This window comes from Sander lucioperca, chromosome 4 (genome assembly GCF_008315115.2).
Source record: "Sander lucioperca isolate FBNREF2018 chromosome 4, SLUC_FBN_1.2, whole genome shotgun sequence".
In the NCBI taxonomy this organism is placed as follows: Eukaryota; Metazoa; Chordata; class Actinopteri; order Perciformes; family Percidae; genus Sander; species Sander lucioperca.
The window spans coordinates 43,415,096-43,429,230 of record NC_050176.1 but is presented as its reverse complement, the minus strand read 5'-3'; the positions used below and the strand labels follow the sequence as shown (position 1 = coordinate 43,429,230).

Here is a 14,135-nt window from a genome sequence, read left to right as displayed (position 1 = left end):
AGCATCATTACACACACAACAGCACAGTGGGTTGATTATTACTGATAGTAAATGCACCATTGTATAACGACAGAGATGGATGACTGAACAGAGTGCAGGTTATAGTTATTAATTACTCAGATTCTGGCTTTTTACAAAACAACCTTCTTTACTATGAGGGCTGAGAGTTGAGAAAGCAGAATTGGATCAGTCAGCACGGCTGTATGAACCTCTCATCTTCTCCACCTTCTGCTGATTTTGAAAAAGCAGTGCCTGATTAAAAGTGGCCCCTAATTCCTCATAGTAAAGACCTGGGCAAATATTTGTCCCATCAATCTCTGAAAATATAGTCATCAACCCAAGATGTTAATCACATGCTAATGGAATCCAAGGGACTCAATGCACCCCCATAGTGCAATGAACGCTTTCACTTTTTCAGAAAGCCTACGTGAATGCAAATGGCCATCTAAACAGTCATTTTGACAGCATGCCAAGGCATCGTAAAGAGCCCCCTTCTTTATGCTCCTCTGGGAATGTATGTAGGGACGTGTGGGATGAGTTCACGTTACCAGGCCCAGGTGCCAGGATATAAATGAATAATAGGTTTTATGGGCCCTAACTGAAAAAAAAGCACATACGCACATAATCACACATGCCCACTCACTCAAGTGCATCTGTGGTGAATGATGTTCAAATTCCCACAACTACACTGAAAAGAGATTGGGCATGAGAATAGGTGGTTCCTATACATAATTCAGGGGTTCATGCTTAAACAATTATGTTTGCTTACTGCTAAGTACTCGTGCTCAATAGCTCGTTTGCTCTCTAGTTTGGGGCTTTCAGATGTAAGTGCTATGTGCTAAAAGTCAGTGGAACACAGCTTTTTAATAAAATATAGGAGCCGACACTTGAGCGCTTGAATACGAGAGTGGGTGGAAATAAACAACAAATGCTCTTCATGTTTTTACTTGAGCTTTCCATGCAAACTAAATTGCACTTGTAAATCTAACTAGTGTTGGCAGAAAACTAATTAGCAATGCCAGGCAAAAAGAATGTCGACAAATAGGACATTTTAATCACAATATTACAGATCACAATATTTCAGTTTAGATTAATCTAAACAGATTTTCTGAACAGTAACACAAGTCCAGTGTGGACAGCTGTTGCAACAGGAAAGTGCATGACCAAAATATTGGTCATTTTGTCATCAATCAGTGGTGGAATAAATCACCAGAATATTTTACTCTGAATAACACATTCAGACTCATAAATGAAAAGATACAAATACATATGTAAATATTCATTACAAATGTATAAATAATTATCACACAAGTTGTAACAGTTACGGGTGTACGGCCATAGCACTCTTTTCCTCTTGGCCCGTCTCACATTTGCACTCCTCCACCACCATCACTCGCTTCTCCCGGACCTTGGCTCCACAGTGCAGGGGCACAACCACAGTGTGAGCTTTGGATGGGGCGCAGCGGGAGCAGGGGGTCCGGTGGTGGAGGGACCCTGTGCCAGTACCCAGCCCGGCAAACTCCCCTTCAGATGGGACAAACAGGGAGCTGCACTGGCCGAAACACAGCTTGTTGTGCACTGTTACGGTGCTGCATCCGTCTGTTGTCACACGCTGGGAGGACAGGGAGGGGCAAGATTAGGACATATTTAATCATGTAAATTTACCTCTGAGGGTGTAAAAATCAACGCTATGCATTTATGTAACTCCACACCATCACAGTTAATCCTCCACCAGAGCCATAATCAGCTTTCTGAGGGAACAGACATTTCTCTTATTGTCACTGAAAAATAAATATTTCATCCAGCTCATTTTAACACTCTTGTTCATTCGTTGCACATACATCTATTTGGCAGAGAAAGGAAATAAAATTCTGGTAAATGATAAAAAAAAAAAAAAAAAAAAAAAAACTTTGCCTCTTACCTGAGTGAAAGGTACAGCAGTGCACGTCTGTTTAGTGTCCTTCAGGTTTACTGGCAGGGACGTGCTCATTTTCTCTCCTTTATTTATGGCTCTCTGCCACATCTGCAGGCCTTGCCTCTTCTTTAGTTCCATCGCAGTGGGGCTTTTAGGGTGCAGGTGGTGCAGTGGACTCACTGGGGTCCTGGGGACCGGGGCCAGACCTGGACGCCCATGAGACAAGAAAGCAGGAAAGGACAATCTGGAGCTGAGGGAGGGGACACTTCTGGGGGTCAGCCCCCCTCTGAAGAACCCTGAGTGGGCCAGGGCACGAGGGTCCAGCTGCACAACCTTCACTATTCCCCGGACAGGTTCATCCGGTCCGCTGCCAGATGATTCAAATTCGACTCTTGAGCCTTTGATAATGTTGTCAAAAGTATTCTGAGGAAATGTAAAAGCTACAGCTGTCCAACTAGACAAAATGACAAGGCTGATAGTGAAAGCCATTTTTGACACAAAAAGGGATGGTCCTCAGAATGGAAATTATGCAAATCCTTTTAAAAAACTGACTAAAGAAATAGCTAAAAAAAAAAAAAAAAAAGTTAAATTAAAAAAAATCTTTGTATGGTGGTCCAAGGTTCCAAATGGTAACCTTGCTGTCAGTGCTTCTGCCAGTGTGATGGAGGGAGTCTTTTATATAGGTGGCTGCCAATTCTCACCTGTGTTTTAACGCAAAGAAGGTGTCGCAATTCCCACACCAGACCAGACATCACACCAAGCTTAAAACTCCAGGTTGTGGGTGTATGCCAGACTGAGAGGATTTCGGTTTCAAGGTGATCGTAAAAAAAAAAAAAAAAAACACGGTCGTATATCCTCGAGGTTCAAACTAACCTGATTCCATGGATGTAGATTATTTTTTGCTATGAATTTTATTTATTTATAAAAAGGATTAAATCGCAGTATCCCTGTGCTACATGAGGTGTGAACACAATTCTTCCAAAATATATTTTCTTATTTGATGTTTTGATGATGGTGGTGGAGAACGCTGCCTAACATATCACTGGAAAATCTCCCATTTGTCACATTATCAAATGATTGGGATCCAGTGACTGTGAAGGCAATTATATGCCATTATATTCATTCATGCCACAAGCAACCAGCATATTTTGATTTCTTTTGCATCCTGCATACTAATAACAGAATATTTGAAGTCATTAAAAAGTGGAATGTGCTCAAAAAAAAAGCATTGAATGAATTTTATAGATAGACCCAACTTGCTTGCTTCTTCTCATACAAACAGCAAACTTGATGTAGGGAATAAACATTTTACTAAACTCAAACTATATTTTGTCCCAGGCCATAGCTTTAGGAAGACTGCTGTAGTTGCTGTCTAGTCAACAACAGTTTACCTTTGGCTGTAAAGCAATAATGAGTTTATGTTCTCTGTGTAAACAAGCCGTCTCCTGTCCATTTATTCCCACAAGCATCTCCACAGCCTCTCCCTTGACATCCTATCATTACACCATTAGACTTCAGTGTGCTCTGTCACCCGTGACCTGATCACACACTGGCTGCTGAAGGCCGACTGGCTGACAATGTTATGATAGGAAGGGTGTTTGACTTTCTCATAGAGACCTTTTTTCCCCCTCATTGCCTCTTCTTCACATCCATCTTTCCCATCCACCACTTAACATTATGGTCCATAATGGATGCAAGAATAAATGCGGGAGGTGGATTTTAGTATTAATGTAGGAAGACTCTAGCACTGCAGAATAAATGTTTTCCACAAGAGGGCAGAGTTTACAAAGTATTGTCTCCCCTGCCAATCACATTGCTCTCTCACTATTACTGTTCTCAGTGAACTACGGATTACATTTAAAAAAAAAAAAATGTTTTTCAAAACATTGTTACCACTTTGTTTCTCACACACACACACTTACAGGATATGTTTACCGTTTTTCAACACAACACTGTATTGTAATGTTGACTTCCTTTTTTGTTACATTGCAAAGCCTCAGTGATACATTTGGAAAAACTAATGACTCTGCTCCAGCTTCTCAACACATGTCAATGTTGCAGTTGCTGAGGCCTTCAAAACTACAATACATTCTATTGTCAGAAAGGGGGGAAAAAAAAGTCAAACACACCTCTTTCTCTCAGGATTATTGACTTTATTTTACTGCCGCTGATATACCCAAGAGAAATAAAGTCAATAAAACCAGATAAAAAGCATGCATGGTGTACAGTATACAAAGTATAAAGAGTACAAAACTGCTCAGGAAACTATTGAACTTGAAAGATAGAGTAGAGCTGCAAAGATTAATCGATTAGTTGTCAACTCTTAATTTAAATCGCCAACTATTTTGATAATCGATTAGTCAGTTTGAGTAATTTTTTAAGACAAAAGTGAAAATTCTTTGATTCCATTTTTCTGTCCTCTGTGACAGTAAACTGAATATCTTTGAATTGTGGACAAAACAAGACATTTGAGGACGTCATCTTGGGCTTTTGGGAAACACTGATTTTTAACCATTTTCTGACATTTTATAGACCAAACAACTAATCGAATAATCGAGAAAATAATCAACAGATTAATCGACTATGAAAATAATCGTTAGTTGCAGCCCTACTATAGAGTTGGTTTTTTTCCATTGAATGCTAGCTATTTGATTTTGACTTTCTAATCTTTGTTTATTTGTTAATTTAGCTTTGCTGTTCGGGCATACAGTCTGTAGATAAAATAAGTATACAACAGTATACAACAACAGCACTGATGAAGTCTCTTTCAACAGGTTACACTTGATGCTGAAAAGGTCCCTGTTGTACTGAGGATGTTTATTTTGTATAATATGAGCTTTATGTTTGGATGTTTTACTCCATGAATGAATATATAATGAATATGAATATAGTACTTGATAGATAAACAAAACCCAGGTCCATGCAATTTAACGGGCAAGTGTGTAAATAAACATACAAGCAAATAAAAGATGAATGAATTAAAGATACTGTAAACAATGGTAATTACATAAAACACATTTTGTGTTGGGAGGAGTTTTATTATAATGTATTTAACCATATGTGTGAGCAAATAATAGATGCACTTAAATAAGAAGTGTCATTGTGTATCCTATTAGTTACCATGAAAGTAAGGCAGCATATTTCTGTGTGTTAAATGATTCAGGATATACTAATATACGTATGAAGTGCCTCAAATCTGACTTACATCTTATCTTGACTTCACTTAATGTACACTACTCTAATGCCTCAAGTTCACCTTTACAAGGGTGCCCACAAACAGACAGACATTAACACTGCCTAACCCTGAGAAAAGTGATATGAAGCATAGTCACATGTTGCATTTAACTGTGGTTCCAACTGTTTTATGATGACAGTAAGAGAGACAATGTATCCACATTATGAGGCCATCGAGGAGGGTCATCAGGTAGCTTTTTCACAGCATGTGACGGGAAAACCTGCTTCCTTCAGCAGCCAGCAGTAAGCACACATTAAACTTCACTAACTAGACTCCACTAAAACACACACACACACACACACACACACACACACACACACACACACACGCACACACACAGTAATTGGCCCTGTCTGATGTAAACTGTCCTGTAATGCATCAGCAGCAATTAACCTAGTGAAATGTCATTTACTTACTTACACTGCATAGAGCAAATTAAAGCAGCTCTGACCAGGAGGCCTGACCATATGGAACACACTGACCTTTCCATTCCCCCATGTAATTTAATAGCTGCTCATGATATTATGTATACCAACACACAGGCTGTTGAGGGATATAATGGAAATAAAATGAGCTGAAAAAATGAGTCGGGTTGTGATAGGTAGGATATGAAAAACTGGATGGACTCTGTGAGGCATTTAAAACCTCACAAATGTTTCTATCTGTGCTTTAAAATCAAGTGCCTCCTTTTCTTACACAGCATGCAGATTAAATGTCTGTAGTTCCTTAATATGTTACTTTTTAAATTCCCCGTCATTTTTCTACCGCTAAACCTGCATTAACAGATTTTTTGGCAACATGGGGGTATCAGAAACAGACTGACATATTACCAACTTATAAAGTTGATATGGCGAACGTGCTAGCAAACAGTGGCTTATTTACCCATGCAGCAGACATGAATAACATTAGCATTCACCTAGCTAACAATTTATGGTTCCCAGAAGGTTCTGGGAACGTTCCTGAACGCCACCTGAAAAATGTAGGTCCTAAACTTAATCTTTTTTTAGTTATTTTATGGTCTACAGTAACTCCTTATTCATAATTATGAATGTGCATCTGCTTTACAATGTCACTAAAATGAAACAGGCCTATTAATGAGCCAGACAGTTGAGTGGTCATCCATCAATCCATATAGTAAAAAGGGCAACACGATAATAACAACTCCAACATTGCATAACTCGCTTTACGCTTATGTTACAATTCAGAACTTCCTCACAGAAACTGCAATCATAACATGCCACGGCGGGCCAGAATAAAAACAAACAGTATGGCTTACCTGCTGCTACTAGGCCCACACAAGGCGGAGTCTTTGAGCGTTAAACAGGTTGATTATATCATCGTAATCCGCTTCTCCGAGGCGTTTCCAATTGTTGTAGCCATCTCTTTATAAAAGTAAATTAGGTGTGTATCTCGGGAAAACGCTTAACGTTTCATACTTTGCAAAACACTGAGTCTCGTTCTTTACTATATTCAATCCACTTGAACTTCCCGCGATTTGCCGGTGGCAGTGAATGGAGAGGAAAAGGGATGTAGCCTCTTCTCTTTCATTCCCAGAGCCATTAAACGTATTACGACCGTCCTGCTACTTCTCTTTATACATGGCCTGGTCCATTCGTCTTTAAACGTGTGTGTTTTTTAAAAACAAAAAATGCACTTCAAAGATAGCTATTTAGCCATAGTTTCATTTAGCAGAAGCTGTTAGCTTCTGACAGAATCCTTCGAGTGTGGTGTGCTAACATGATGTAGCTTAACAAGAGAGGTTCTGAATATTATTAATTTGTATATTCAATTATAAAGTTTATCAAGACAAAACAATTAAACATTTAAAACAATACTTGATTATTCAACTTATTTAAAAAAATAAAAATAAAAAAAATAAAATATATATATATATGTATTTTCAATTTTCGTGAATCTGATGGGTGGACAAGCTGTCAATACACCCATGGTGGGCATGCGCACATCCAGTCTGAGGGGGACTGTAGATACATTAAGTGAATTGCTCCTTTTGTGTGGGATCAGATAAACCACTAAAACATTGGTGTAATGTTCCTCAATTAATTACAGTTCAAATTCTTATATGTGGTGCTTTAGCTGTTTTTTCATGCTTTGTCCACTCTATAATCCATTTTATGTGGGTAATGGATATATGTCTTCCATGGTCATTGGTATATGGATATTTACCATTATCCATAGGCCTACCTAAATATACATATAACATGCAGAACATGCCAAAGAAGACCAGAATTCATGTGTTAATAAAAAGAGGTAAGATTTATTATTTCAATTTGATCAAACATACAAAAATAAATTCATTATATTGCAGCTTGCAGTGAATGTGAGGGACATAAACAATTGACACAACTTATGCAGATCCTTTTTTTCCCTGTGCACCATCACATATAACTAGTTACAGTATATGTATCAGCACATACAATGTCTGCTGACTGCAACCCTTCCTAAAACATAAATAAATCACAGTATAAATGTGTACAGAAATAGTTCTGAAACTAAGAACGTATCGACTACCTCTTCATCTTTGTCTGCATAACACATGTAGAGCATTAAAGTCTGTCTGTCTAATAATCTGTCTGTTTTAAATCAAATTTTAAAAAAAAACTTTATACACGTAGAAAATGGCTGACAAGTAAAAGCTTTTTCCATCAATTACAATGTTGTCATCACATCCCAAACAGGAAACATCACGCCTTGTTGCCAATCTGCTTGTAGAGAACCATCGAAACCACCATGGCAGCAATCTGTAAAGATAACAGTTCATTAATACATTATCTAAACACAGTGTAATAGTTCTGTCCAATATTTTTTGTAGATTTACAGATTTCTGAAAAAGCAATATTTTAATGTATCTATTATTTAAATATAGTTTTAATGGCTAAGAGGATTTCATTGCATTTGGATATACAATTGTACCTTGTAATGTATATGACAATAAACTAAACTTGAACTTTAAAAATCTTGATTACAGCCACTTTAAAAGTCATAAACAAGTATTGTATTATAATTATCGTTATAGACAGGCATATTTATCAGGACACATATGAGAGATAAAGTAAAACAAATGACAATTTAAAGATATTTGATTCACTTTATAGAAGCAACTGTGTGGTCAAAAGTACACAGCACTACTAGACTGGTGGCTGAGAAAATGGCTGTTTGATATTGATACCTCAAAAGCAGCGATTGCTAGAACCACAATTGCAATGATGAGAGCGTTGTCCTCTATCAGCTGCAGCAGCTTGTCAAAGCAGCCATCAATCATCTGCAAGAGAAACAACAGGTTTTGGCAGAGGTAAGGAATGATGGTTGCAAATCATTAGAATTAATGGTTTTGTTGCTAACATGCATTAGGTTAAACCAAAAGAACTTGATCTCATACCGAACGACTTGCTTCGTTTGTATTGCATGCGCCCACGGTAATGGTTGTATTGCAACATGTGTGTGGATAAACATCTCTTCCATGGTCATTGTAAAAAGGGGAGCCATCAAAATCGGTGTAGTTTTTGAATCCGCAGCACTTAAACTAGACAAAAAAAGCACAAAGTGTTAATCCCAAATTTAACAATCTGCACTGCTGTGATGTTACAGTATAGTGTAGACAGAAAAATCTTTTAAAAAAGTAAACAATTAGGTTTTACATTTTTACACATGCCCATGATATGTAAAAGAAGACAATGAAGTTTTAATCATCAGCATATGATTATTATTCTTTTCACTAGTCTGTAACAACAAAGTCTTTACTGCAAATCCATATATATATTCAACAAATCAAAACATTGTTAGTGTTAGCTGAAGTGCATGATCAGAGAGCCACTACATTTGTCTCAAAAGTTGCATGGTGTGTATATCTCAGGACTTTTAATTCACTTTAAAGGTAAAAAAAAAAAAAAAATCCAGTACCTCCTCCATGGTGGCGTTCCAAAGGGAGGTGAAGCTGTCACTGCGTCCATACTCTTTTCCAATGCTTGTTTTGACTTCTTTCTCCAGACTCTGAAAAAGCTGATCAGCCTGAGAAGGACAGGTTGACAATCATTGTGCTAAATCAAATTTTAGCAAAGTTCTTCAGGGTTTTTCAAACTAAATTGGACCACCTGGCAACTATTGCTAAGTAGATCCTGTTTTGTTTGTGAGAGCCACTTACCAAACCCTGGAAGACCAGCAGCACCACAGCTCCTGCAACCTCGATTAGGAAGATAATCAGCACAATGCTAAAGAACTGGATGGGGAGAAAAAAATTGAATACTTTAAAACTCATTGGAAAGCATTTGATTGGTAGCAGGCAGCACTGTGTATTCATTAAACCAAGTATCACCAACAGAGTGAGAAACAGGCCTGGACAAAGAGCATTTACAGGGTAATTTTGTTTTATTTTTTCAACCTGGACCCAATTTCCCCATGCATTTGTGTCTAATAGACTGATGTGAACAAAAATCTTTGAAATTGGTCCAGTAACAAGCTCTGGCGGAACGCCTTTCCCCCGACTCATGTTCCACACTCCACACCGCTGTCTTCGGACAAGAAGTCACCTCGTGAGATCGATAATGTTGTCAGACACTTTTACTAACAATCTGAGCCTGTCAGTGGCAAAAACAAACACTTTTAGTGGACAAAAATCAATGGTGCACAATTGCCCCTTTAGGTTACATTGCAGCTTGGTTCGCGGCGGCTGGCCACTGTGATCTTGCTCAAAACTGGACCAATTTCAAAGATTTTTGGTCACTCTATTAGACACAAAGTCTATTAAACGCAAATTCATGGGGAAATGGGGTCCAGGTTGAAAAAAACAACAAAATTACCCTTTAAGCAGGTGTTAAGTTAGTAAAAAGAGTGGCCAGGTTGGATCAGAGGGTAGAGCAGGCGCACATATACTGAGAGGTTTATGCCTTGACGCAGAGGTCCAGGGTTTGAATCCGACCTGTGACAATTTCCTGTATGTCTTCCCCCTCTCTCTCTCCTTTCTCACCTAGCTATCCTATCAAATAAAGGCGGAAAAGCCCAAAAAATAATCTTAAAAAAAAAGTTAGTAAAAAGACAACAAACGCTACATTCTGAAAGAAAAGGCATTCTTCTTGACTTTTCTGGTAAAATAACCATCAAACATTTCAACATTTACTGTTCAGTAACCAGAATTCACATTTGCAAATATAAAAGTAGTTCTCTCTACTCTCTAACTTATAACTAAAAATAATGTTTTTATCTCAAGAGAAGCATGTTTATGTCACTTTGAACTAGTCTCGCTTTGCCAGACCATCCACACGCTGCGGAGCGGAGGGTCTGGCTACTCCACATGGCATGAGAGAAAATCGTGCTCTGGTTTAATTGGCATTTCTTTAAACCAACCATCATCGTCATGGGCGGCGTGAAGCTCCGCACAGAGCCGCTGTAAAATAGTCGTGTGAGAGAAAACTCAGATTGGACAGATAGCCTAGCTAGCTGTCTCAATTTACAATGCAGAGTCAGTCAACAATAGTCCTCATAAATCCACCGGAGTTTAAAATTACAATACAAAGAAAGCGGAAGGAAACGGACATCGGCGAAAATACATGCATCCGGCGGAATTTCCTGCGGCACCGGAGCAATCCCGGAAGTTGAACGCCAAGGATATAGACTACTTTGAACAGACCTCATACTACCACAAGTAGTAGTTAAATAAATCTTAAATCAGATTATTCCATTAATTGTGGTCCATTATGTTTTAAGTAAAACATTTTCGCAATGAACAATGAAGTGTGACATTACTCAAAGAAGACCAGATATGTTTTTTTCTGAAAATGTTTCTAAAAATGACACAAAGGTGTGCTTTTTTAATGAATTTCTTCAGTCCTATCCGGTCCAGTTGATCTATCAAACATTGCTTACCGTCAGCAGCATACACCGGCTCTCCCTGACAGCTCCGCAGCAGCCCAGGAAGCCAATGACCAGCAGCACGGCCCCCACTGCCATGAGCAGGTAGCTGACGTTGACCAGCTGGGATAACCCAGATGGAGCGTCCTCCAAGGTATCCAGTATACCTAGCAGAGAACCACTATCCACCTTCACCCACACTCCCACACCCAGGATGACTGCACCTGCCAACTGCATGATGGGTGAAAGAATAAAGCAGAGTGAGAGAAAGGCCTTGGCATTAAAGCATGGAGAAATAATGGTAAAATATTCCAAAAGATACAGTAGAGACAGGAGTAACATGGTGAAAGGAGTTACACATTTATAATCAGGCAATATCAATATCTAAGAAACCTGAAAAGTCGAGTTGTACCATACAAAATACTTGTTCTGGGATGAAAGGTTGAACTGCAAATATGAGATGTCATTAGCAGGTCATCAGGATTTCAGCCTGAGAATTATTAGAATGTTTTTTTTTTTTTTAAATAGTTTAATATTTCTTTTGGAAATGCACTTATTCGCTTTTGTGCCAAGCATTAGATAAGAAGATTGACTCCACCCTCATGTTTGTAATGCAAATATGAAGCTACAGCCAGCTGCCGGTTAGCTTAGCTTAGCATAAAGACTGGAAGCAGCATTAAACAGCTAGCCTGGCTCTGTTCAACGGTAACAAAGTTCATCTACCAGCATCTCTAAAGCTAACTAATTAACTAACATCAGTTGTTTCTTGTTTTTTTAACTCATACAGACAAGTTGGAGTTTTTAAGGGGGGGAACTGTCTTTATGCTATGCTAAGCTAACTACTGTCTTCTGTCTGTAGCTTTATCTTAAGCTCATAGACATGAAAGTTGTAGCCTATCGATTTCTTGCATAAATCTCGGAAAGCGTATTTCCCAAAATGTCAAACTTCCTTTCACCTATCACTGAAATAGAAAGTAGGCACAGCTAATGTATGTTTTCCAGGTTTTGCTGTAAAGGATAATTTTATACAAAGCCAAAGGGAATATCTTGCAGCCCTATGATACATTGTAATTACTATAATGTGTGCTCTCTAGTCTGTTTTCTTGTGGGACCAGGCCAACATGAGAGCTGGACAGCAGAAGCAGAAAAGAAGTACTTACAAAGATGCCGCCATTGAAGACAAACATCATAATTTTGAGAAAGCCAGAGCAACACATCTTGGCGTTTTCTTTTCTTTCACACTGTTAAAAAGAGAAGAAAAAAGCTTGTTAATTGAATTGATAACTAAATTACAGTATAATTGGTCACATTTCCTCATTTATCTGTTAGGGGATTTTGGTTAAGTGCACAACTTTGCATTTTACCTCTCATAGGAAAATCAATGATTTGGGGATGGCTTACAGTACAACACAGCGAGCACCAACATGGGTCAAATAGCATTTGTGTTGGTTATTCATTAACCATAGTAACTGGCAGGAAAACAGATGGGGTCTTAATCTCCTTTAAAAGTGGCAAGTTTGTCAATGCTGACGTCACCTGAGGTTTCGGTTGATGTGCGAGAGAGGTTGCTCACTCATATCTACACCTAATCTTTTATTTTGCCTTGCCTGCAAGTTATTTAAAGTATTTCCAAGCACACATTTAAGTCACATGATACATTTGTTGGATTCCTCTTGACACATAAGTCTCCATCTAGTACAGATGTAGAAATTCACTTCACCTCCAGCTTTGCACTTTTGCACTCTTGTAAAAATGTATAAGCAGTTCTGTAGTACTGTGGTGCTCTCTGTCAATTTTACAATCACATTACAACCCATATCTTTATCAGCAGAGACTAAAACTGTCTTTTCCACACATAACTTAAAACGTAGTATGAAACACATATTTAAAAGGTGACATGTAAGTAGGTCTTAAATATGTTGTCTATGCTAACATGGTTCCAAGTAATTAGAATAGAAGTCAAGGTATCTTATCAGCTTATTGGTAGTCACACTGCAAGTAGCCCAGATGAGCCATATAACACACCCTTGTCCCCAACTTTGCTTTTTTATCTTCCTTATTACAGCTTGTACTATAATATTCCAGTAGGCAATAAAATGCTGTCACAACATTAGTAAAATCACATATTGTTTATTTGGATACATTGAATGGAAACCTGGAGCCAGCAAAATAGGACAAATACCAGTTTTTAACAGAACCTTAAAAGTCAGAGAACATTATATGTTTTCTACATCAGCTCTGTTACAATAAATATACAGCTAAAGGAGATAGTTTCCTCTGCTGTGTAAAGAGTTTTGTTTTATATATATATACTATTAAAAACAACTGAGTTGGATGATACATGGCTTATTCAGTCTGTTGGTAATTATAATATAGTGTTATTATTACAAGTGAACCCATTCAGATATGACTAGTAGCCTACTTAAACAAAATAATAACAATAATCAGACATTACTTAGCAACGGACATCGCGTAACCAACTACCATGCTTTGGAAGGTAAACCTTTGATTACAAGGGAAATATGAAAACATTAATTATCAAATACAAAGAATGTGTCATTCAACCATCCCTTTGTTTGATTACTTAGATGAAAAGTTCTCTCTGACAAAAACATACTGGATCACGTCATATGTTAAATCGTTGTTTTAGGTGGGTTTACAGGTATATTAAAAATTAAAAGGTTTTTAGTAATTGATCATATAGTTGGATAAATTAATAAAGTATGAAAGAGCATGAAGCCTGTACCTGTGCAGTTCTGTCAGTCTGTCCGCTGAGGTCTGATCAATCAGCAGTGTCTGCTCAACAAGGCTTTCTCATGCCTCTTTATCTTCTCACAGGTCTCTCTCTCTCTCTCTGTCTCTCACACACACACACACACACACACACACACACACACACACACACACACACACACACAGAAACAGAGTTCATGCCCTACACGTCACTGACTTTGCTTTTGGGATAAGAAACATTTCCTGGTGACCAAAGTCCCTTCAAAAATAGAACGCAAACGTTTATGACCAGGAACTTATAAATTTACAATATTGATGTTCATGAATGATTACTTAAATTTAACACAAGGCTCAAAACACAGAACCCTTTCAAAAAGAGGCATTAAATAA

The 14,135-nt window shown here is 38.1% G+C and overlaps 2 protein-coding genes across 2 annotated transcripts; both read right to left on the bottom strand.

Annotated features, from left to right (window-relative positions):
- Positions 1–1,312: 1,312 nt before the first annotated feature.
- dand5 (DAN domain family, member 5) lies at positions 1,313–2,404 on the bottom strand. The gene is made up of 2 exons (XM_031285756.2): positions 1,922–2,404; positions 1,313–1,612 (listed from the first exon to the last, which is right to left on the bottom strand). The coding sequence occupies exons 1-2, from the start codon at positions 2,402–2,404 to the stop codon at positions 1,322–1,324; spliced, it is 774 nt and encodes a 257-aa protein (XP_031141616.2). The 3' UTR covers positions 1,313–1,321.
- A 4,997-nt stretch (positions 2,405–7,401) lies between these two features.
- On the bottom strand, positions 7,402–13,947 carry LOC116040517 (tetraspanin-1-like). Its single transcript, XM_031285944.2, has 8 exons — positions 13,759–13,947; positions 12,173–12,253; positions 11,028–11,243; positions 9,310–9,384; positions 9,069–9,176; positions 8,548–8,691; positions 8,338–8,430; positions 7,402–7,909 (listed from the first exon to the last, which is right to left on the bottom strand). The coding sequence occupies exons 2-8, from the start codon at positions 12,227–12,229 to the stop codon at positions 7,853–7,855; spliced, it is 750 nt and encodes a 249-aa protein (XP_031141804.1). The 5' UTR covers positions 12,230–12,253; positions 13,759–13,947; the 3' UTR covers positions 7,402–7,852.
- Positions 13,948–14,135: the final 188 nt, after the last annotated feature.

Bases quoted from the DNA above. Each gene is read 5' to 3' on its own strand.
- dand5 (XM_031285756.2), bottom strand. From the start codon at position 2,404: ATGGCTTTCACTATCAGCCTTGTCATTTTGTCTAGTTGGACAGCTGTA. The intron at 1,613-1,921 runs GTAAGAGGCAAA...CTGTCCTCCCAG, and splicing joins CTGCTGTACCTTTCACTCAG to CGTGTGACAACAGACGGATG.
- LOC116040517 (XM_031285944.2), bottom strand. From the start codon at position 12,229: ATGTGTTGCTCTGGCTTTCTCAAAATTATGATGTTTGTCTTCAATGGC. The intron at 8,431-8,547 runs GTATGAGATCAA...TTTCTCTTGCAG, and splicing joins CAAACGAAGCAAGTCGTTCG to ATGATTGATGGCTGCTTTGA. The intron at 7,910-8,337 runs GTATCAATATCA...TTATCTTTACAG, and splicing joins TAGCAATCGCTGCTTTTGAG to ATTGCTGCCATGGTGGTTTC.